At 35.0% G+C, this 23,867-nt stretch overlaps 1 protein-coding gene across 1 annotated transcript in view; it reads left to right on the forward strand.

The window, feature by feature from the left end:
* The window catches only part of LOC123547008 (condensin complex subunit 3-like), a 166,552-nt gene that overhangs the window by 43,190 nt on the left and 99,495 nt on the right, over positions 1 to 23,867 (forward strand). The window contains exons 5-8 of the mRNA XM_053550534.1: positions 1,508 to 1,736; positions 3,343 to 3,462; positions 4,886 to 4,996; positions 20,602 to 20,794. Coding sequence (XP_053406509.1) covers positions 1,508 to 1,736; positions 3,343 to 3,462; positions 4,886 to 4,996; positions 20,602 to 20,794 — 653 coding nt within the window. The remainder of the gene's footprint in view (positions 1 to 1,507; positions 1,737 to 3,342; positions 3,463 to 4,885; positions 4,997 to 20,601; positions 20,795 to 23,867) is intronic.

The following is a 23,867-nucleotide window of genomic DNA, read 5'->3' on the forward strand; positions in this document are numbered from 1 at the left end:
CAAAAGGATAACTTTTGAACAAGTTCTTGTGAACCTCCTGATAGATGGTTGCTAAACTTGGTCAAAAATGTTCTCAAGTTAATGCAAATAGTTCCACTACACTTCCTGTGTCTTGCTAAAGTCATAGATCTATCATTTTTACAAACAAAATTTTTGCATTTAATGATACTGTGAAGCTTGACATGTATTTAAGGTCAGATGGTCAGGTGAAATCATTTATGGCATTCAAGGTCCTCTTGTATTATCGGTATTACTTATACTGTGCTTGTTCTTTGAACAGAATCTTAGTTTTCCACTTAGGGCAGATTTTTTATATCCGTGTTTGATGGCCCTTTCACGCTTCCGTAGAATCAACATTTATTACACAAAATTCATTTTGAAAATATTTCTGAAATGTCTAGGTCTGCAGCTCTCAAATGGGGAAATATCTTACATCAGAGGCATATACTGACACTTTCACACATCATCAGAAAGGACCTTTAGAACGATTTGACAAAGTTCCAAAAATCTATGTATCCTTGCTACGTTACGGACCCCTGTGGGATTTTTGTTTATTCCGAGTTAAATATGTTTTCGTAGATGAAAAGCTGACATGTCATGCTAAAGCCCAGGTATTTTCAAATCGTAAGAAAATGCTGAAAATTGACTCCCCATTAGCAGCAAAAAAAAAAAAAAAAAGGCATGCGCATACATTTTGACGAGGTGACCCCTGACTATCGACCAATGCAAAGGCAACTTCCGTTTTCAAGTTTAGCATGTCTACTTTCATTTTCTTTACTTCTGGAATAGGTGATGGTCGAATGACGTCATTTTCTATGTTGTCAAAAACATACGTATGCCTGGCAAGATTGCATAAAATGTGCCCGGTGTCCTAAGGATATCTAATCTTGAGATTAACTTTAACAGGATTTGAATTTAAACAGATTTTCTTTGTGCATTTTTTACAAGTAAGAATTTTTTCTACTCTCAAGATGAAAAAATTACCTTGGATTTTCGATCCTCAGTGAAAAAATTTGCTGAGTGCTGGGATTTCAAAAATTCAAGTTATAACTCTAGTTAGATATATTTTTGTGCAATCATAAATAGTTTCTAACTATAGAATACAAAAAAAACAACAGTTTATGCAGTTAGTCTCATCATTATTGCTGTGGTTATTAACAAAGTTCTGTTCAATAGACATCCCCACAAGGAAAAAACAGAGATAGAGATGACCAGTTAAAAGTTTGAATTATTCAGCTTAAAATTTTCACTTGCAAAAGAATGCACTTTGGTGAAATCTTCACTTTCAATTTAAAATTGTCACATTTTTCGAGTATGCTAGGTAAAATTCAAATGAATCGATTTCTTCCTGCCATTGTCTTTTGTATAAGAATGTCTTTGAAACATTGATGCAAATTATTGAATTTCGACAGTTGATATATTGATGCAGAAATTTCTGTCAGTGACAGCCCTTGTAGTCCCTGATAGCAAAGAAATTAATGTAGTAATTGCATTTTTATGTTTTTAGTCACATAGTGCAAGAGAGCGTGGGGTAAGGTTTAGATGCTGCCAGTTGATAAACAAACTGTTGACAAACCTTGGTGAGGATGCCCAGATAGATGATGATTTATATGACAGACTGTACGAGTGTATGTTAGAACGACTCAAGGACAAATGTCCCATGGTTCGTTACCATGCTGTATTAGCCATGGCTAGACTTCAGGATCCAGCGGATGAAAATTGTCCAGTTATCAAAGGTAACTTAAAGTTTAGCTTTCAATTTGATGGAAGTTTATTCTCTGTGGAGGCAAATTAATTTAGCTTGACAGGGGAACTTAGGGTCTTCCTTCACTATCAAAAGCTGCAGAAATTGCCATATTATGTATGATGTTACACAAACCCAAAACAAGAAATTGCTAGTGATAATAATATTTGCAGCAAGTAAAAATAGAAATAAGTCTATGGCCAATTCTTACAGCATGTGAAGTTGTGCACCTGGGTTTTGGATTTCACTCTGTAAGATTCCTCTATAGAAATATGCTGAAAGGTCCTGAAAATTTGTGTTGCACATATCTCAAAACTTTTTTGACCTAGAGTCATGGAACCTTATAGGAATGTTATTGAGCATGTGAGGTTGAGCACCAGGGGTTTTGTTTGGGATTTCAAAGTAATGACCATTTACCTAGTCAGAAATATGCATTAAAAAGCATAAAAGTTTGTGTTGCTTGTACATCTTGAAAAGTTTGACATGGCCCCATGTTCACAAAACATTTTCAGACTCAGCTGAGTTTGATAATGAAACTTTATTTGTCATTTGTATCTAAATAGCATGGGTTTAAACTTAATTTTAAGTTACTAACCATTTTGAAGTGACTATTCAGTATTGATGATCAGTTTCAGTTGGAATTTAACCTTGGAAGTTTACGTAAAACTGATACCAAAATTTCAAACTCGAACTCAGCTGAGACCGATAAATGTTTTGTGAACACGGGGCCTGGAGTCACGAAACTGAACAGGAATGTTGTTCCGCATGTGGAGTTATGCACCTGGGGTTTTATTTGTGATTTAATCTCTTCTCAGAAAAAATGTTTTCTCTGTCATATGTTATCTTGTGTTTCTTGGTGGTTTTGTAGTAACATGCACAACCAGATTCCTTAACATTTAGATGTTCCTTTCATACCACATTTATTAAATTCAAATGAAGTCTGATAGGTCAAATTTTTGCTTAAAGAGCGTTCTAACACGACCAGCAAATTACCTACATACATGTAGAGCAAAATCTATCTCGGGTTATTCTGCAATAAACCACTCGCGTGCAATGACGTCATCTGATCCAGGTGCGTAGCACGGTCGTAAAAAGTAGTTACCATTTTTTCTAACACTGTTGATACTAGTATGTCGTGTTGGAATCGAAATAATAAGTTCCCAAGTGTGATTTATTGTAGAATAACCCCAAGTTTTTCATTCTTATGCGAAAAAATATATATCACTCAGGCCTACGGCCTTCGTGATATATACTTACGTATAAGAACTCAAAACTCGGGTTATTCTACGATAAACCACGTTTGGGAATTTATTATTTCTTAATTATTCTCCCATGAAATTACAGAATTTCCATGTTTTCTATATGAAAAGAGACATGTAAATAACTGGTATCTAAATCACTGGATCTGACTGACTTTGCCTCTCAATGATACAGAAAAAAATGATGATTTCACCAAACTCGAAACTAAAAAACTTTAGTTATTTCAGTGTATATATTTGAACTTGTCAGTGTTTGAAGAGTCTCCTGCAAAAGTTGCCAGTTTGCGGTTTGTGTAGGAAAAATTCTATTTGGATGCTAAATGTTTATTTTACTTCCAGCCTATCTGTTTTTGTTGAACTGTGACCCAAATGCTGATGTACGGCGTGCAGTTATGTCTTCAATAGCACCATCCACAAAGACCCTTGCCAGCATCATTGGTCGTACCAGGGATGTGAAGGGTAAGTTCCCACTGGTTTTAAACTTGTTTACATTTTGAACACTTCAAACAATTTTGCTATTGTGAAATACACAAGGGTGTACCAGACGCAAATGTCATGAAAACGTGAACAATTACTCAGTATATATAATTTATATTAACATAAAATAAACAAGTTTAAAATGGTTGTTAACAGTGCTATGGATTGAGTTTAAAATTAGACACACCGTATGCATGTATAGCTAAATGTGTAGTACCGCTAAAAAACTGGAAGATTTTTTATCATTTGACTGTTTTTGCTGGACATTAAGTTATGAATGTAGCTGTTCTGCTCTTACAAGGCCATAATTAAAAAAATGTTTGTAGTGCTCCGACCGACCCATCAAAATAGTCCTGACCCAAAAAATTTTTTAGATAAAATTTCTTTATAAATGTTTTGGTCCTTTCTGATGCAAAATTCCTACCCACCTACCTACTTCCAAAAATCAGGATCAGAGCACTACAAACAAACAATTTTTAGCTCGACTTTTCAAAGAAACGGTAGAGCTGTTGCACTCGCCCCAGCATCGGTGTCGCCGTTGGTTAAAGTTTTTGATAAAGTTACTATCAAAGCTATTGACTTAAAACTTAAAATTGTTATTTACTATCAAAGTCTGCACCAGGAGAAACAATCCCCATAACTCTGGTTTGATTTATGACAGAATTATGCCCCTTTTTAACTTAGAATTTTTTGGTTAAAGTTTTTGATAAAGTCAAATATCTCTGTTACTATCAAAGCTTTTGACTTGAAACTTAAAATAATTATTTACTGTCAAAGTCTACACCAGGAAAAACAATCCCCATAACTGTGATTTGAATTTTGACAGAATTATGCCCCTTTTTAACTTAGAAATTTTTGGTTGAAGTTTTTGATAAAGTCAAATATCTCTGTTACTCTGAAAGCTTTTGACTTGAAACTTAAAACAGTTATTTACTATCAAAGTCTACACCAGGAGAAATAATCCCCATAACTTTGTTTGAATTTTGACAGAGTTATGCCCCTTTTTAACTTAGAATTTTTTTTGGTTGAAGTTTATATAACGTCCAATATCTCTGTTACTTTCAAAGCTTTTGACTTGAAACTTAAAATATTTATTTACTATCAAAGGCTTCACCAGAAGAAACAATCCCCATTACTCTGATTATATATTTGATTGAGTTAAGCCCCTTTTACTGGCAAAGCTCTAATTCAGAGTCAAGCACTAAGAAAAGTCAAGCGTACTATCTTACAGACAGCTCTTGTTTCATTATGGCCCAAAAAAATACATGTAAAGTTAAATACATTTGATGGTGATTTTCTATACGTTAAGATAAAATATGATGGTGAATGATGGCCATTGGATATCTTTAAATTTTCAAATACAGAATAACATGAATTAAGGCCTATATATATATTATCTTTTCAGACACAGTAAGGAAAACAGCTTATGAGGTATTGGCAGAGAAAATTCACATTAAGGCTTTATCAATTGCCTCTCGACTTCAGCTGATTAATGAAGGACTGAAGGACAGAAGTGGTTAGTGTATAATATACACTGTTCTTTATTCAGTAATTGTAAAATGTATTCAATTTATATGTGAAAGATTTAATCATATTTTTGGATAAAGGGGTACGTAAGATTTGGGCCGATTTTGGCCCCCACCAATATGATGATAAAGTATGTGCCATTTTTTACCAAAATGCATGTATTTATCAAAAATAAACATGAAAATCTGCAAGGACAATTGTTTACGGAAAATTTAATGCTTGCATTATGTGCTGTTGTGAAAGAAAGCGTTTAATAGTGTATTTTGGGGGTATATGGGGTATACTTAAATAAATTGGAAAAACAAAATAATGATTAATGTTACAAATGTTTGATTAAGGAGGTAGGATACCTTGTTACAAGGGTAAATTCAAATTAGTTGAACCGCAGCATGTTTTTGTATTTCGTGTAATATGAAGTTTTAACTGCTACAATCTCAATTTCGTTTGTCTCTGTCCCTTCAAGTTCAATTTTTATCCAGATTTGAAGAACATGACCCTCCAAAGGTATTTCATATTGAAAGAAGAAGGAAAATACGGGTATTTAACACTTTTCAATGTATTTTAGTTTCATTGATATCCGTAGAAGTCTGCATAATTGATAATTTTACTGGTATGCACGTTATCTTTCTAATATAAGCTTAAAATGTATATGTCGCGGGGCTCGTGTTTCCATGGTAACGCATTTTCTCTCATTTTTAAACAACTATGTATAAAAATAGGGGTTTTCGACGGCTTCAGTGCAATTCTGTTAATGACCAACATGAAATATTTGGGTAATATTATTAGCAAAATACCAAACTCTTTACATGATACCCTATTTTTCTTAAATTTTAAAGTAACCATGGCAACAGAGATGTTTAAAATAGCTTATATCTTGCTGTTTGTCGTAATTTCTTTAAAAAAAATATTGAATAAGATTATCTTTCTAGTTGATGTAGCTTTAAAACATATTATTTCTAACGTAGGTTACATTTTCGTGTTATTTGCATTTATTCAAACAAATTTCACAGCTTAGAATACGTACAGCAGTACCCCTCGTCTGCCATTTTTCATGGAAAAATCGTTCAGCGTGCTGCTATTATTCTCATGGATATTGTTGAAATAAAAATAAAAAGCCGAAGCTGTGTTTCTTAAATAGACCAGTGTCAACGCTTTTGAATTTTACATTTAGATACATAGGTCACGGGTTTCGTTTCCATGGTAACATCAATTCAATTCAAGAAACCACAATTTTCTGCTGAAATTTGAACAATTTTAGATCTTAGTTTTAGTATGTAAGTAACAAATTATCAATGGAACCTGAAAAATAGGTATTACAAATCAAACTGCTCGACTTTTTATTTGAAAATGGCCGTAACAAGTAACCTTTCACCCAACTATATTCCAAAAAACATTGGTTGCCATCATCCATTTTCTTATATTCCGCATAACATTTCAATATAACTACATAAAAGAAGCAAAATATTGATTATTATTCAGAGCAAAAGACTCATAAAAAATATTTCAGCAAATAATGGTTATTTGAAAATAGTTAAAATAAAGAAAATGTACAGAATTACGTACTTTCATGATAAAAGTTATTAATTTTGCGCGGTAACTGACACGTAACGTCATGACGTCAATGACGTCATTTAAGGCAACATTGTTTTGAAGCGTTTCTGCGGCAATTTATTCATTATTTCTGCATTATTAAACCATAAAGCAACAGATCGAAGACAAATTCATGATTTGTTTTCAGAAGAATGAATATACAAACACATTTAGTTTGTCGTAAACGTCGTCGTAAATCGTCACATTAGCTTCCGGTTGGGCATGCGCACATACAAATATGAAGGTAACCTACCTCCTTAAAATATCAATGTAAACACATTGGGCTATCAAACATGCATCAGCCAGTAAAAGAATTGTCATAAAAACGGTCCTAACTAAGGGAAATAGCTCTTTGGAATCCTAAAACTGAAAATTCCTTAAAAAACAATATTTTATTGGGGGTTTTTTGTTAGCGTTTCAAAGTACGGTTTAAAATCATGTACAGAGGTAGAATTCTTGGCCTAGTATATTTGTGAATATAAGACGTGTACTTTTCCTGTTGGTTGCCATGGCAACGGTGCTAAAATTTAGCATTTTTGAGCTTTTTCACATGTTCTGGCTTTAGTATTTTTGTTTTTGGACGTTTAAGGGCTGATCAGTGTTATACTTGACATCAGTAATGTTCATGTAAAGAAAACAGAAAATAGTATTCATGTTGCCATGGTAACAGGTCGTTTGGTAATCTGTTTAATAATGTTTCCTTAGGCAGCATGCCCACTCATTTTTAAAGTTAAGGGTACATGTACCCCCTGCTTTTGCAAAATAGGGGTACACTTCAAAATCTGGGGGTACACTACATGGTAGATCTGAATTTTTTCTATTTAACTACTGAAATTTGTATATACATGTTTTTTTTTCATGCAGAACTCTCGTGGGTGGGGTATAACAGATGAGATAATTTTAGAAAATTTAAAATGTTTTTCCAAAGTTAAGATAGGAAATTTTGAATCATAGGACCCCTCCCAATATTATACTAAATATAAATAAGTTTTCAGCACGGTTCATATATTCCCGATTTTGTGGACGGAACATGATTTGTCCGAAATAACATACAGTCAACTGACGACTGATAAAAATCGCCAATCAATAATAAATGCCCAAACTATTACAGATATGCAATGTGTATCAAAATTGCAGTTAAATATCCAAAAATAAAATACTGTTAACCTTTTGTTGAGTTTATAAAAGCTAAAATGCCTTTTTGCATTTTGTATCCATACTTTTTTTGCACACGACCCATGTGACGTCTGACTAAAACACTTACGAAACCCCTCTATGCGGCTGACAATTACGCCGAGAATTAGGTGATGGAAACGAAATTAACGTCCCTGGACCGGATCTGCATTTAAGACTGTACCAAACAATTGGCAAGTGCATGATGAAATAAACAGCGATTTGCCAGCTGAACAGGAGTTCCGAACCTCTGCGTGCATGTACCCCCAACAAGTGATTTTTATGCGTGCATTTGATATTTTGTGCGTGATTCACGTACTGCAGTGCGTGAATGGGCATGCTGCTTAGGATAAGTAAGTTTTCATCATTTGTTCTCACAATTTACAAAACTGTTAGCAGTGATGGAAATTACATTTTTCAGTATGGTTTGAATTTTAACTTTGACCTATGTGCCAAAACACTATAGTAGTCATCTACTATACATAGGCATTCCTGCTTTATTTAAGAAATAAAAAATTCCCAAGTGTGGTTTTGAGTTCTTATGCGTAAAAATATATCACGAAGGCCGTAGGCCTGAGTGATATATTGTTTCGCATAAGAACGAAAAACTTGGGTTATTCTACAATAAATCACACTTGGGAACTTGTTACTTAGATTCTAACACGACATACTAGTATCAACAGTGTTAGAAAAAATGGTAACTACTTTTTATGACCGTGCTACGCACCTGGATCCGATGACGTCATTGCACGCGAGTGGTTTATTGCAGAATAACCCGAGATAGATTTTGCTCTACATGTATGTAGGTTATTTGCTGGTCATGTTAGAATATACCCTAAATCACTGTTTATCTCATTGTCACTGTGACCTTTATCTTTGACCTCCTGACACCAACTTTTTCATCTATTGTCAGCAGATAGTTATGATGTAAAGCCTGATGACATGGGCCAAAGTATTCTTCAGCTTTTTTATAATAAAATATTTTAGTCGAGGGTCACTGTGATCTTGACATTTTACCTACTGGCACCTTAAAGAAAGAGATCATCTACTAATTTACAATGAATTTTGACAGTCATGGACTAAAGCATTCTGCTATTATTGATCAGTTACTGCTTTCAGTTTTCTCCATATTTATCCCTTTCATTGCCTTCTCTGGCCAAATATAATTACTAACCAAATGCTAGTTATAACTTTAGAAAATGAATGCAATGCATGTTCAGTTGTGTACACAATAAACATTAGAATTCATATAATTATGATACTGAAATAAAAAATAAAATAAAATTCTCTCTCCCCCCTGTGAAGAAAATTTAATATAGCAATTGATTTATAATTTATAATCAGATACATGTTAAATTTAATTAATATGTATTCTGCTATTCCATAAACTTGAGAAAAGTAACTGCATAACTTTTCAGCAGGTTTTGTTGCATTTATACAGTGTACGAAATTCAGATTTGAATCCACTAGCCCGTTCGGGCTACCAGATGGGAAATTTTCCAAGCCCGACACCAATTTCACTAGCCCGAACTTTAATACCTTAAAATACATAATTTTTGCACCATATAAAAAATTTTGTTTTACAGACATCTCTATGCATGTTTGAAGTAATAAAAAAGACATACAGTACATGTTTGCCATGTTTTTGAAAAATGTTTACTCTAAACTTTACATCAGGCTGTCCAGATCAGCATCGCCAGAGTCCAAAAGCATTGGACATGCCACTCCTTGCCAAAACATAATCTAAACTGTTACGCCCGATTTTTTAGGATCCGCACTCGCCAATAACTGCAACTCGGACTGTTGACAATTTGCAAGATGTAATAACGAGTGCTGAATACACATTTACACACACGCTGATAGCATAATTTAAGCTCCGCCTACTGCAGGTACTTGTGAGATTTTCGCGAGAAGTATGAAAGCTAATCAAATTATCCGTTACGCTAGAGGTGATTGTATTCAGCCAATTAGCGCTGTGGTTACATCTTTGACACTGTGTTTGATTGTCAACACGTGAGAGTGCAAAACCAACAATAATTCCATAAGCGTTTCTCAGTCTGGATGCAGTACTCATTTAATTAGCATTATTTTTTAAACAAATTAGGAAAATTCGGTAGCCTGGTCGGGCTTGTACCTGCGGAAAATCGGTAGCCCGAGCTGAAATTTGGTAGCCACGGGCTGTCAGACTACCGCGAATTTCGAACACTGTTTATAATAACTTGTTGACAGATCATGGTCACTGAATGTTTCATTTTCATTTTTTCAAAAACCAAGATATTTACACAGAATCAAATTTTATTACCATATATAATATAACCACAAACATTTTATATAAATAATGATGTAGGAAAGTGATAAATTAATTTGAAACAGTTTGATAAAGTATCCATAAGTTATTAAAAACACTTATCAAGAATTTAGAATTAGCACCCACTATGTAACTTAGATTAAAATGTAACACTGGCAGTCTCTTTCAACACTGTAACTATTACCCCCCAGTAAATGTTTGAAGCATGGATATTACACTGTAACATTAATATTAATCACTTTTCAGTAAATGTATTTTAATCAAATATTTATTCCAAGTCTGTAATTTCTGGTGCCCCAGCATGTACTTTTATTACTTTATCTCCAAAGTCATTGTCCATGTCTGTTTTCAATCCAGATATTATACCTAGAATAAAAAAAATAAAAAATTATTTTGGCTTTTTGTGTAAAAATGTTAAATGTTAAAGTTTTAAGAAAAGATACCTCTATTTTGCTATCCCATGTAAACATGTCGAAAGGTAGATGCAAAGTAATGGAAAAAGTGCCATCATTAATTGAAATGAAATATTCAATCATAGGGCTAAAAAGAGAAATCAAACATTCAAAATACTTACAAATACTTAGAAAAACAGCTCAGTCTTTCAGCATTTTGGGAAGCTGTATACTTTGACCTTTCAATATATCCTTGCAAAATGGAGTTACTGAAATATTGAATTTTTTATGACATAATACAGTCGAAACTCGGTATCTCAAACTCGCTTACCTCGAAATTCCGCTTAAGTCGAAGAAATTTTCAAGTCCCGTCAAATTTCCTTCTGTATATATGTAATTCAGCTCCGGTTACGTCAAAATTTGACTTACCGAGACTCCGGATGTTGAAAGGGATTTTCAGTCCCGTCAATAAAATTTAAGTGCATTGTAAACTCGGTAAGTCAAAGTGAGGAAAAAATGCAATAGAAATTTCACACATCTCATCGTGAATGTGGTTGGTTTTTAACACCTGTCCATGCTTACTGCTTAACCAGAGAGCCGTGATGCCGACACATCAAAGGTGCGGCGATAATCAAAGTGAGATAATGTCATACTTGTTTGCACATGCCATAATGATAATTGTTTGATGTAAATACTAGATTTCTTAATCAGCGGTCATTTGTTTTTGAAACTTTATGAAAATTGCTTTTAATTTAAACTAATGAATTAAATAGTTTGAACAGCTGGGATCTTTGATAAGGATTAATTATAGGTAATCGCGATGAGAATGTATAAAAAAATTAACTTCTTGGGGGAAAAGCATCATTCGTTCAAAATGTCAGATCGAAATGCTGTCAATCCTCCGGGAGAGAAACATGGTACAAAAAGGAACTTTGCTCAAAAACATTTGAGGTTAGTATCATTTTCATTCTTCAAAAAACAGAAAACTTCGGTAAACACAAACTGTACGGAATCGTTTACATGTATAGTGCCGACAGCGTATACACAGCATCACGGAAACAGCTTTTATTTTTTATTAAAACGTCTAGTAAACGTCCCTTCTCATAACTCGAATTTCGGTTATCTCGAAATAAAAAGCATGGTCCCTTGAAATTCGAGATATCGAGTTTCGACTGTATATTGAAATCTGTCTATGCTTTTGTCATAGTTTATAGAAAATTGATTCTGAAATATATATACATGTACTACATTCTCATCGATCCAAGGTAAAATCTATGTGTACATCAGAGCATAATAAGTATTTTGCAGTTTTATTTATCAGATCTTTATTAGGTAATTCAATTAATCAGTTACAGGTTTTGTGTTATGTGAAAGGCAAGGAAAAGAGTTCTAAATTACCTTCTTATCATACTGGTTGTTTTGGGGCATCCAATGTTTCAAGACACACAGTAATATTCTCTGAAATAAAAAGTCAAAGAATAATTTATGACATAACCATTATACATAATGTATGATTCCTTAATTAATTTAATTACAGAGTTCATATCCATATTGTTTCTTTGATTTTAAAGTATTTCAACTTCAAGTCTCTAATACTTTCAATGCTTAGAATGGAAACAATTTGTTCATATAAGCAGCATTCATCACACTACAAAGGCAAATTCATAGCAATATTATTAACATATTTGCAAAATATGATTGAACATTTGTTAATGTTGATAAATAAAATTTTACATTTAATCTTAGATGAAAATATAGATTTATGACGAAAATACAAGAAAATCTTTAATATCTTAGATGAAAATCATCTTAGAAGCTTTATGAATATGGCCTCAGGTTAACAGGTTTTGAAAACCTGAGTTATTAGATTGGGGTATGTCGTTGGTCGGGCGGGCGGGCGGCAGCGTCAAACTGGTGTTTCCGGTCAATAACTTTTGTTTCGGTAAAGATATTTGAATAAAACTTGGTATGTATGTAGCTTATATCAAGACAAAGGCTGGGATTGATTTTGGGGTTTCTGGGGTCAAGGTCAAGGTCACTGTTACTTAAAATAGAAAAATGGTTTCCGGTCAATAACTTAACTTAGGAATGAGCTATCATGATGAAACTTGGTGTATAGAAAACTTATATAAAGTTGTAGCATGGGATTGATTTTGGGGTTTTCTGGGATCAAGATCAAGGTCATTGTTACTAAAAATAGGGTTAGGTTAGGGTTAGGGTTTAGGGTTAGGGTTAGGGTTGTGCTTTAAAGTGGTGCACTGTGATTCAGTATACTTTTTATGCCCCCGAAGGGAGGCATATTAGTTTTCAACTGTCCGTCCGTTCGTTAGTTAGTTAGTTAGTTAGTTCGTTCGTCACAACGTTAACTTTTTGCATGAAGGCACTTTACTCGCGAACCACTGCACCCAGGACCTTCAAACTTCACTTGCTGATAGTACTTACTGAGTACACCACCCCTACTGACTTTGGGGTCACCAGGTCAAAGGTCAAGGTCACAGGGGCCAACGTTTACTTTTTGCATGAAGGCACTTTACTCGCGAACCACTGCACCCAGGACCTCCAAACTTCACTTGCTGATAGTACTTATTGAGTACACCATCCCTACTGACTTTGGGGTCACCAGGTCAAAGGTCAAGGTCACAGGGGCCAACGTTTACTTTTAGCATGAAGGCACTTTACTCGCGAACCACTTCACACAGGACCTTCAAACTTTACATGCTGATAGTATTTTATGAGTACACCAACCCTACTAACTTTGGGGTCACCAGGTCAAAGGTCAAGGTGCTGCGGGGGCATTCGTCACCATTAGTGACAGCTCTTGTTTATTCTTATGAAAAGTGTTGAAAAGCTGGTTTCGTGGCATTGCCGCGTTTCTTGTTAGATATATAAAGTCACAAAATGAAAGCAATTTTCTTGAATTAAAAGGTAATTTCATAGCAGGTACATGGATATCACTAGCATTCCACAGCTCTTTCATTGTATAGAATGTGTCATGAGAACTTAGTTGATCTGGCTGTAACATGCATTTGTTATTCTTGCATAAATATGACAAACATTTCCTTTTATTCTAGAAATTACTGGTCACAGAAATTTTAAAAGGGTTTTGTAATACACTGCAACCCTGGATATACAGAATATAGAATAGTTATTTTAAAGTGTTTATGCCTTCAGTAGAAATAAAGTAGATAGATGGTAAAAACTGTGGAGATTAACTTGGAAAGTCTATATCATAAGAAAAAGTGTGAAGGAAAACTTTACAGTTATCAAAGACATGTATACCTTATTGACCACTGCCCACTTGAAGGTAACTAAGTACATGTATTCATCTCAATTCATGCCATTACCTGAAATGTAATATAAAACAAACACTGATTAGTGCAAGACATTACAATAATAATGATAATAAGAAACTACATTACTAGCCTTTACATTTTCAATCATATTCTGTTGACAGTGAAGCAGACAGGGAAATATTCTTTTATATCTGAGGAATTTGTCTCATTTGTGAAGGACATCAGAAAAATATTCCCTATTTTAATAATCAGTTAACAATATCTGCTTTCTTGTATCTGTCAAATTACTGCTTCATCACTTTAAGACAGTAGTAAATATGAAATATTCCTATACATGTATTCAGTGGCTGCATTTTGAGAGTACACACATTCCATCAGGTTGATTCTACTGTTGTAAACAAATCAGAAAAATAATGCAAAATGTAAACAGCTCCTGACATGTAGAAGATTTCTTTTCTTTTGCAGACTTATCAAGGTGGAGAGTTATGACCAAAATACCACCGTTTTAAGGGTTCCTTGCTTAATAACTTAACCCTTTACTCCATAGATACGCTTTTTACCACCTCTATCCATTCCCTGATAGATACCCTTTTTACCACCTCTATCCATTCCCTGATAGATACTCTTTTTGACGCCTTCAAGTTTAAAAGCAAATTATGAATAAAGTACAACATCAAGGAATCCCACAAAAGCATTTTTGTTAAGTTTGAACCATGTACAAATGATATCTGTCAAAAAAATATATGGTTTATATTTGATTTTTAATGATAATTTAAACCTGAAATGAGGTAGTGTATTTATGGAAAATTACTGTGAGGAAAGTTTCATCTTGAGCTAAAATTAGCCAGATCAAGGCTAATTATACCCCCAAGTTTTATCTTTACAAATTATGAATTTGTGTAGTACTTATTTGTATAAATTGTGAATTTGTGCAAGCTAAAAATAGTACTGTAAATTTTTTTTAGGTTTCTGCATTTCCCAGGTGTTTTAGAAAGCGGAACCTTTTTTTTCAATGGATTTATATAAAAAATATACACTTTATGATGGATTAAAAAAGTAACTGTTGCAAATACATATTGGTCTGATTTACCCTGAAGACAAATTAACAGCTAATTACCTGCTGCACTAAGGAATTTTATGACATATGTCTGTATATTACCTATCAGTGTGGGGTATGGTTGATTGGGGTTATCTTTGGATAATTGGCGTGTGCTATGGATAATTGTAGGCAACTTTGATGTTAATCCAATTAAGAAATTTTACTGATAAGTGTTTTTATAAGCTGATAAAATTGCTTTTGATCAATTATTCTTATAAAAACATTATGTAACTAATATACCAGGGGGAAAATGCAGAAATAAATAAGCAAGATCAATAGAAAAGTAGCTAAAATTATTATAGAAAAGTAAACTAATGGGTTTAAAGCTTTGTATGTCAAGAAATATTTATCACACTTTTATGTAAAATGTACCATTAGAAAGAAAATTTAATTGTGAAAAAACTTTATGTTGGTTACTAAGTGTTTAAAACAATATTAAATATAGTAATATTGAATTGAATAACACAGGTATAAATTCTGCATTTTTTCCCCAATATCCTGTATGGAGATAGTGTACTGATAATCAGTAAAGCTGTATGGATATGATAAGCCTAATTAGGCTAAATGTATATGGAGTAAAGGGTTAACAGACACCCTTTCCAAGTCCATTTAATTTATCTGCATAATTTATTTTCGCTTGTCATTACTGTTGTCTACATTGTACCTCATAAACATCGTCCGGCTACTAGGTATGTCCGAAGCTCTACTGATGTCAGATTTACTAATCAAATGCTGAAAAGAATAATTCGAAAATACAGAAATGTTGAATATGTCTATTCACTACAGTTATATTGCAAATTGTGTCACTGTCATCGTTGTACATGTGTCAGTGATTCTGCTCGATTCCCATTAAAAGTTGTTGTTTAAAAGAGAATCGAATGAAGACTCTTCTAGTTTATTTAACACAATAAAAATGGCATTTAATCTACGTACCTTATAAATTCCACGTAGAAGGGTAAACAAATGTTATCATTCCACGATAAATAATCTACTTTCGTTTTCACATCCACATGTTGACAGTGGCGCCACCTATAATTTAGCCTGGCAACGAGCACCTAGCTACAAGGGAGGCTACTCGTATACGTGAGAAAGGCCAGACAAAGATAATTTTTTCCAACATTTATTAGCAACCCTTGCTTTGATTTCTGGTTAGGAAAATATTAAATGGAATTAACAAATGTAATAGCTGTTATAAATTGTTAATCAAAGCAAGGGTTGCTAATAAGTGTATTTTGAGTATGAAATGGCCGAATTCAGCATTTTTAGCACGAATGCCTGTACATTAATACTAAGAATGTGTTAATATTAAAAACGTCAATAGTTCGGTATTTTAAAGTTTAGTTTAATGAAAACTGTCTTATTAGCTCACCTGTCACAAAGTGACAAGGTGAGCTTTTGTGATCGCGCAGCGTCCGTCGTCCGTGCGTCCGTCCGTCAGTCCGTCCGTAAACTTTAGCTTGTGACCACTCTAGAGGTCACATTTTTCATGGGATCTTTATGAAAATTGGTCAGAATGTTCACCTTGATAATATCTAGGTCAAGTTCGAAACTGGGTCACGTGCGGTCAAAAACTAGGTCAGTAGGTCTAAAAATAGAAAAACCTTGTGACCTCTCTAGAGGCCATATATTTCACAAGATCTTCATGAAAATTGGTCAGAATGTTCACCTTGATGATATCTAGGTCAAGTTCGAAACTGGGTCAGTGTTTCAAAAACTAAAGGTCAGTAGGTCAAATAATAGAAAACCTTGTGACCTCTCTAAAGGCCATATTTTTCATGGGATCTGTATGAAAGTTGGTCTGAATGTTCATCTTGATGATATCTAGGTCAAGTTTGAAACGGGGTTTCACATGCGGTCAAAAACTAGGTCAGTAGGTCTAAAAATAGAAAAACCTTGTGACCTCTCTAGATGCCATACTTATGAATGGATCTTCATAAAAGTTGGTCAGAATGTTCATCTTGATGATATCTAGATCAAGTTCGAAACTGGGTCACGTGCCATCTAAAAGTAGGTCAGTAGGTCAAATAATGAAAAAACCTTGTGACCTCTCTAGAGGCCATATTTTTCATTTGATCTGTATGAAAGTTGGTCTGAATGTTTATCTTGATGATATATAGGTCAAGTTTGAAACTGGGTCAACTGCGATCAAAAACTAGGTCAGTAGGTCTTAAAATAGAAAAACCTTGTGACCTCTCTAGAGGCCATGCCCTTGAATGGATCTTCATGAAAATTGGTCAGAATGTTCACCTTAATGATATCTAGTTAAATTTTGAAACTGGGTCACGTGCCGTCTAAAACTAGGTCAGTAGGTCAAATAATAAAAAAACCTTGTGGCCTCTCTGGAGGCCATACTATCATGGGATCTGTATGAAAGTTTGTCTGAATGTTCATCTTGATGATTTCTAGGTCAGGTTCGAAACTGGGTCAACTGCGGTCAAAAGCTAGGTCAGTAGGTCTAAAATTAGAAAAATCTTTTTGACCTCTCTAGAGGCCAAATTTTTCAATGGATCTTCATGAAAATTGGTCTGAATGTTCATCTTGATGATATCTAGGTCAGTTTCGAAACTGGGTCACGTGCGGTCAAAAACTAGGCCAGTAGGAATAAAAACAGAAAAACCTTGTGACCTCTCTAGAGGCCATATTTTTCATGAGATCTTTATGAAAATTAGTGAGAATGTTCACCTTGATGATATCTAGGTCAAGTTCAAAACAGGGTCACGTATCTTCGAAAACTAGGTCAATAGGTCAAATAATAGAAAAACCTTGTGACCTCTCTAGAGGTCATATTTTTCAATGGATCTTCATGAAAATTGGTCAGAATTATCTAGGTCAAGTTCAAAACTGGGTCACATGAGCGCAAAAACTAGATCAGTATGTCAAATAATAGAAAAAACAAGGTCATACTCAAAACTGGGTCATGTGGGAACAGGTGAGCGATTCAGGACCATCATGGTCCTCTTGTTTTTAACACTGTTATCGATCTTTTTATTTTTCAAAAACTCGGGGCCTTCTGCCTGTATAAATCCTACGTACGCCTTTAGAGAAATTTGTTCAAATGGTTCCACTTGACCCCTTTTTGGGAGTGCTAGAGCTACTACCAGAGCTAGATATAAATTTTAAAAAAAACAACAACAACCCCAAAAACTTAAAACTTTGTAGCATTTTTGTATGGACCTCTCTCTCAGTAGTTTGACTTTCTCTTTCATGCCAGTGTCTATCTATTGTACGAGGGTTGATCCAAAAGTAATGTCACTGTAGCTGTAAAATCGTGTATAATGAAAGAAGTAATTTCAAAGTATCGTCTTGGCTTTTCTATACAGCGCTCGGGTCTGTTCACCCATTTATGGAAGGCAGCAACATACCAGTCATTTGATAGGGATGAAAATACATTTCTTCAAAAACTTTCCAAAGATCAAGGTCCTGGAAATCGACCCTTCGGAGTTTATATTTCAGATGAGGAAAAAGCGCCAAATCACTCTGCGCCAAAATCACAGGTCTTCCAGTTCTGCGCGCTGATTTAATGATACAGTGTGTCATAAAATATCTTTAAGGTCAAAATCAGTTGAGCATCTTGTCCTTATTGGTTTTTGTATCAATGTGCAATCTTTAACCATTAGCCAAATCGTTTTGATTGCTCATTTGGCCTTGGAGTTGAAATTTTAGATAAATTTAAATTTGTTATGTTGAAGTTGTTACTCATTCAAGGCTGTAATAGATGTTGTAGCTTCTGGTAGATGAGATGTGTATATTATTAGTCCCCTACTGGTTGAAAACCAGTTTCGGGGACTATAGGAATGCACTTTTCCGTCATTCCGTCTTTCCGTCATTCCGTCCGTCCGCAATTTCGTGTCCGGTCCATAACTCTTTTATCCATGAAGGGATTTTATTATTACTTGGCACAAATGTTCCCCATGATGAGACGACGTGTCATGTGCAAAACCCGGACCCCTAGCTTAAAGGTCAAGGTCACAATTGGAGGTCAAAGGTCAACAGGGCTTTTTTCCTGTCCGGTCCATAACTCTCTCGTCCATGAAGGGATTTTAATATCACTTGGCACAATTGTATCTCATAATAAGACGATGTGTCATGCACAACTTTCAGACCCCTAGCTCAAAGGTCAAGGTCACACTTAGTAGTCAAATGTTAACATGGTATGAACAGGGTCTGTTTCGTGTCCGGTCCATAACTGTTTCATCCATGAAGGGATTTTAATATTACTTGACACAAATGTTCCCCATGATGTGACGACGTGTCATGCGCAAAACCTGCACCCCTAACTCAAAGGTCAAGGTCACAGTTGGAGGTCAAAGGTCAACAGGGCTTTTTTCCTGTCCGGTCCATAACTCTCTCATCCATGAAGGGATTTTAATATCACTTGGCACAATTGTATCTCATAATAAGACGATGTGTCATGCACAACTTTCAGACCCCTAGCTCAAAGGTCAAGGTCACGCTTAGTAGTCAAATGTTAACATGGCATGAACAGGGTCTGTTTCGTGTCCCGGGCCATAACTGTTTCATCCATGAAGGGATTTTAATATTAACTTGACACAAATGTTCCCATGATGTAACGACGTGTCATGCGCAAAACCTGCACCCCTAACTCAAAGGTCAAGGTCACAGTTGGAGGTCAAATGTCAACAGGGCTTTTTTCCTGTCCGGTCCATAACTCTCTCATCCATGAAGGGATTTTAATATCACTTGGCACAATTGTACCTCATAATAAGACGATGTGTCATGCACAACTTTCAGACCCCTAGCTCAAAGGTCAAGGTTACACTTAGTAGTCAAATGTTAACATGGCATGAACAGGGTCTGTTTCGTGTCCGGTCCATAACTCTGTCATTCATTAAGGGATTTCAATATTACTTGGCACAGATGTTCTCCATAATGAGACAACATGTCATGCGCAAATCCCGGAGCCCTTGCTCAAAGGTCAAGGTCATACTTAGAGGTCAAAGGTCTAATTCAAGAAGGACTTTGTCTGGAGCATTTCTTCTTTATGCATGGAGGGATTTTAATGTATCTTGGCACAAATGTTCACCAGCATAAGACAAATTGTCTTGCGCCAGAACCAGGTCGCTAGGTCTAAGGTCAAGGTCATACTTAGAGGTCAAAGGTCAAATTCAAGAATGATTTTGTCCGGAGCATTTCTTCTTCATGCATGGAGAGATTTTGATGTAACTTGGCACAAATGTTCACCACCATGAGGCACACTTTTTTAGAATTACGTCCCTTTGTTGTTACTATAAATAGATTACATTGTAACTTTTTTATTACTGGCCGTAGGGAAAAATCGAGACCACTTTTCTGTGGTACAACATGCATGTCTTATCCAATTTTTAGGTGTATCTTGATCTCTCTCTACCTGGTAAATATTTTCTTGTGGACTTCCATTTTATAGATTTTTTTTTTTTTTTTTTTTTTTTTTAAGGATTAATTTCACTTTGTTGTTACTATAAATAACTTTTATGATAACTTTTTGTATAATTGGCCAAAAAATTCCAAATGAAAACAGCTGTACGTTTTTATATATGCAAATTTTAATCCAAGCGCTTTGTTATATTATATTGTATAGATAGTACAATATTGTTTATACATCATTGACAAATATCAGTTCATTATGTTATACTGCAGTAGAGAAAATTAGGTGCCTTCCAGTAGGGGACTTTGTATTGCATGGCAATACTTCATTCACTTGTTTGGTCAAGCATTTCTGTAAGCATGTTTTTACTGTAGAGATGGTACGGCAAGCTTGTTCAAGCAAGCTGTTACAAGCATGGATGAGAACAGTAGGAGGTAACATCATTGATTTATTGAAGAGTTTGGATGTAGAAGACTCGACTGATATTTGCTCTAGAGTACTGGAGACCTTGTTTAAGGCAATGTCACTAAAGGACATGATGGCCAGTTTCAACATTCTAGATGAGAAGTAAGTGCATACATTATTAATCATGCATGAAAAATTCAGTTAGATACTTTTATGTTATCTGAAAGATGGTTTATATTTTGTTATGCTCCCCAAAGGGGAAGCATGTAGTCGCTGCTTAGTCTGTCTGTCCCGCATTTCTTGTCCGGAGTATTTCTCAGCAACCACTGGTTGGAATTTAGCCAAACTTCATAGGAAGTTTTTTTAAGATGTTGTGTAACATGCACAAACGATTGAAGGTAAGTACATTGATTGTTGTTATAAATTGTTAGAATCTAGTTTATAATTGAATATTTTAGTATTGTCAAGAAGTTTGACATTTGAAAGTGTAGATCACAAAGTTGTGTTGTTACTGTAACTATCAAGAAGAGGTGTGTATTGTCTTTGTGTTCCGGTCGGATGAGCTTTCACAGAGTTTTTGCCCTTTGATTATTTAACACAGGGCTCACCCTGGCAAAACAAAAGTTGTAGCCAACACTTTAGCCAAACAAAACGTAGCCATTTTTCCAGCACTGTAGCCCAAAGCTGTAGCCATGAAGTCTTTGTTGTAAACACCATATTTCATGTAAAACCAAGTAAATGTAAGATTCAGCTTTTTTTTTTTTTTTATTCAATTTATTAATAGCACATATTATATTCACTGTATACATATATATATTCACAGCACTGGAATTAAAAAGCACATTTCATACAAGTTCAATATCTATATACATACAGTGGTTTACAGTGATACTAGTTTAATACTCTCCTGGAATTAAATAGCACATTTCATACAAGTTCATTATGTGTCGATTCGCCGTAAAACCCAACTCACTCACTCATACAAGTTCAATATTTATATACATACAGTGATACTAGTTTAATATTCTCCTGTTCTTCTTCATAGCCCATACACTGAATGCCCTGGAGAATTCAAACTGTTCCATGTCGGGGCCATTTATGGCAAGAAACATCAGTCTGTCCGAAGACTGAGACTTAGAGAATTTCTCAGCTTTGTTTTAATCAGGTTCTTCTGACTAAAACCCCTCTCACAATCCACAGTTGACACAGGGGCCACAAGTAATCTCTCTGCTGCTTCAGCAGTGGCAGGGTACAAGTCTCTGTTGTGGATTGCCAGGTTACAAACTGACAATATGTCAGAAATGGACTTATTGCTACCTTTTTAGCTCACCTGTCACATAGTGACAAGGTGAGCTTTTGTGATCACCCTTCGTCCGTTGTCAGTCCGTGCGTGCGTGCGTCCGTCCGTCCGTCAACAATTTCTTGTCTGCACGATAGTGGTTTCATTTATGATTTTATTTTAACCAAACTTGCACACAACTTGTATCACCATAAGATCTCGGTTCCTTTCTTGAACTGGCCAGATCCCTTTATGGGTTCCAGAGTTATGGCCCCTGAAAGGGCCAAAATCAGCTATTTTGACCTTGTCTGCACAATAGCAGCTTTATTTATGATTTGATTTTTACCAAACTGGCACACAACTTGTATCACCATATGATCTTGATTCCTTTCTTGAACTGGCCAGATTCCTTTATGGGTTCCAGAGTTATGGCCCCTGAAAGGGCCAGAATTAGCTATTTTGACCTTGTCTGCACAATAGCAGCTTCATTTATGATTTGAATTTAATCAAACTTGCACAAAACTTGTGTTGCCATAAGATCTCAGTTCCTTTGTTGAACCGGCCAGATCCCTTAATGGGTTCCAGAGTTATGGCCCCTGAAAGGGCCAAAATTAGCTATTTTGACCTTGTCTGCACAATAGCAACTTCATTTATGATTTGATTTTAACCAAACCTGCACACAACTTGTATCACCACAAGATCTTGGTTCCTTTCTTGAACTGGCCAGATTCCTTCATGGGTTCCAGAGTTATGGCCCCTTAAAGGTCCAAAATTGGCTATTTTGGCTTTTGCAGCCATATAGAGACTTCATTTATGGTTTTATTTGATACAAACTTCCAAAATATCTTCAACAACAATAAATCTTGGATTCCATGACAAATCAGATCCAATCGTAGGTTCCAGAGTTCTTTTATATCTGATTACCTCCCCTGATTGTAGTCAAAATGGATTTATATCAGTAAGTACTTATAGGACTTATTTGAAATTTCATTATTGTCATTAGTTGGACTGAGCCAATCAGGGTAGATAACTATGGACTGATTTAATGTCAAATTACCTCCCTTTATTTCAAATTAAAATTGGTATATCTCCGTAACTAATGAAGATATGATCTGAAATTTCATTTATGTCAACAGATTTATTTGGCAGATCCTTCTTTTGTTCACTACAATAATTTTCTTTTTAAATACTTCCCTTTTACGTTACTATAAATAGCTTATTTTTTGTAACTTTTTTATTATTGGCCGTAGGGAAAAACCGAGACCATTTTTCTGTAGTACAACATGGATGGTACCTCCAATTTTTAGGTGTATTTTGACATATCTGTACCTTGTAAGAATTGTTTTTTTTCTTTTTGGTTAAATTTCTTTCCTTTGTTGTTCCTGTCCTTTGGACTTAGATATTTTTTCTGAGGACCTTCTTGTCCTCAAGTGCAATGATAACAGGTGAGCGATATAGGGCCATCATGGCCCTCTTGTATAGATTTTTGTTTGAATTTCAGGAAGTTCTTATGTCAACTTTTCTCCTAAACTATTAAAGCTATTGCTTTGAAACTTGCAACACTTATTCACCATCAAAAGCTGACTCTGTACAGCAAGAAACATAACTGCATCCTGCTTTTTAGCTCACCTGTCACAAAGTTCAAAACTGGGTCATTTGGGGACAGGTGAGCAATTCAGGACCATCATGGTCCTCTTGTTGCAAGAACTATGGCCCCTTTTGGACTTAGAAAATCAGATTTCTGGGTTAAGTTTTGTGTTTAGGTCAGCTTTTCTCCTAAACAATCAAAGCTATTGCTTTCAAACTTGCAACACTTAGTGTTCACCATCAAAAGCTGACTCTGTACAGCAAGAAACATAACTCCATCCTGCTTTTTGCAAGAATTATGGCCCCTTTTGGACTTATAAAATATCAGATTTCTTGGTTAAGTTTTGCGTTTAGGTCAATTTTTCTCCT

This window comes from Mercenaria mercenaria, chromosome 9, assembly GCF_021730395.1.
Source record: "Mercenaria mercenaria strain notata chromosome 9, MADL_Memer_1, whole genome shotgun sequence".
Lineage (NCBI taxonomy): Eukaryota > Metazoa > Mollusca > Bivalvia > Venerida > Veneridae > Mercenaria > Mercenaria mercenaria.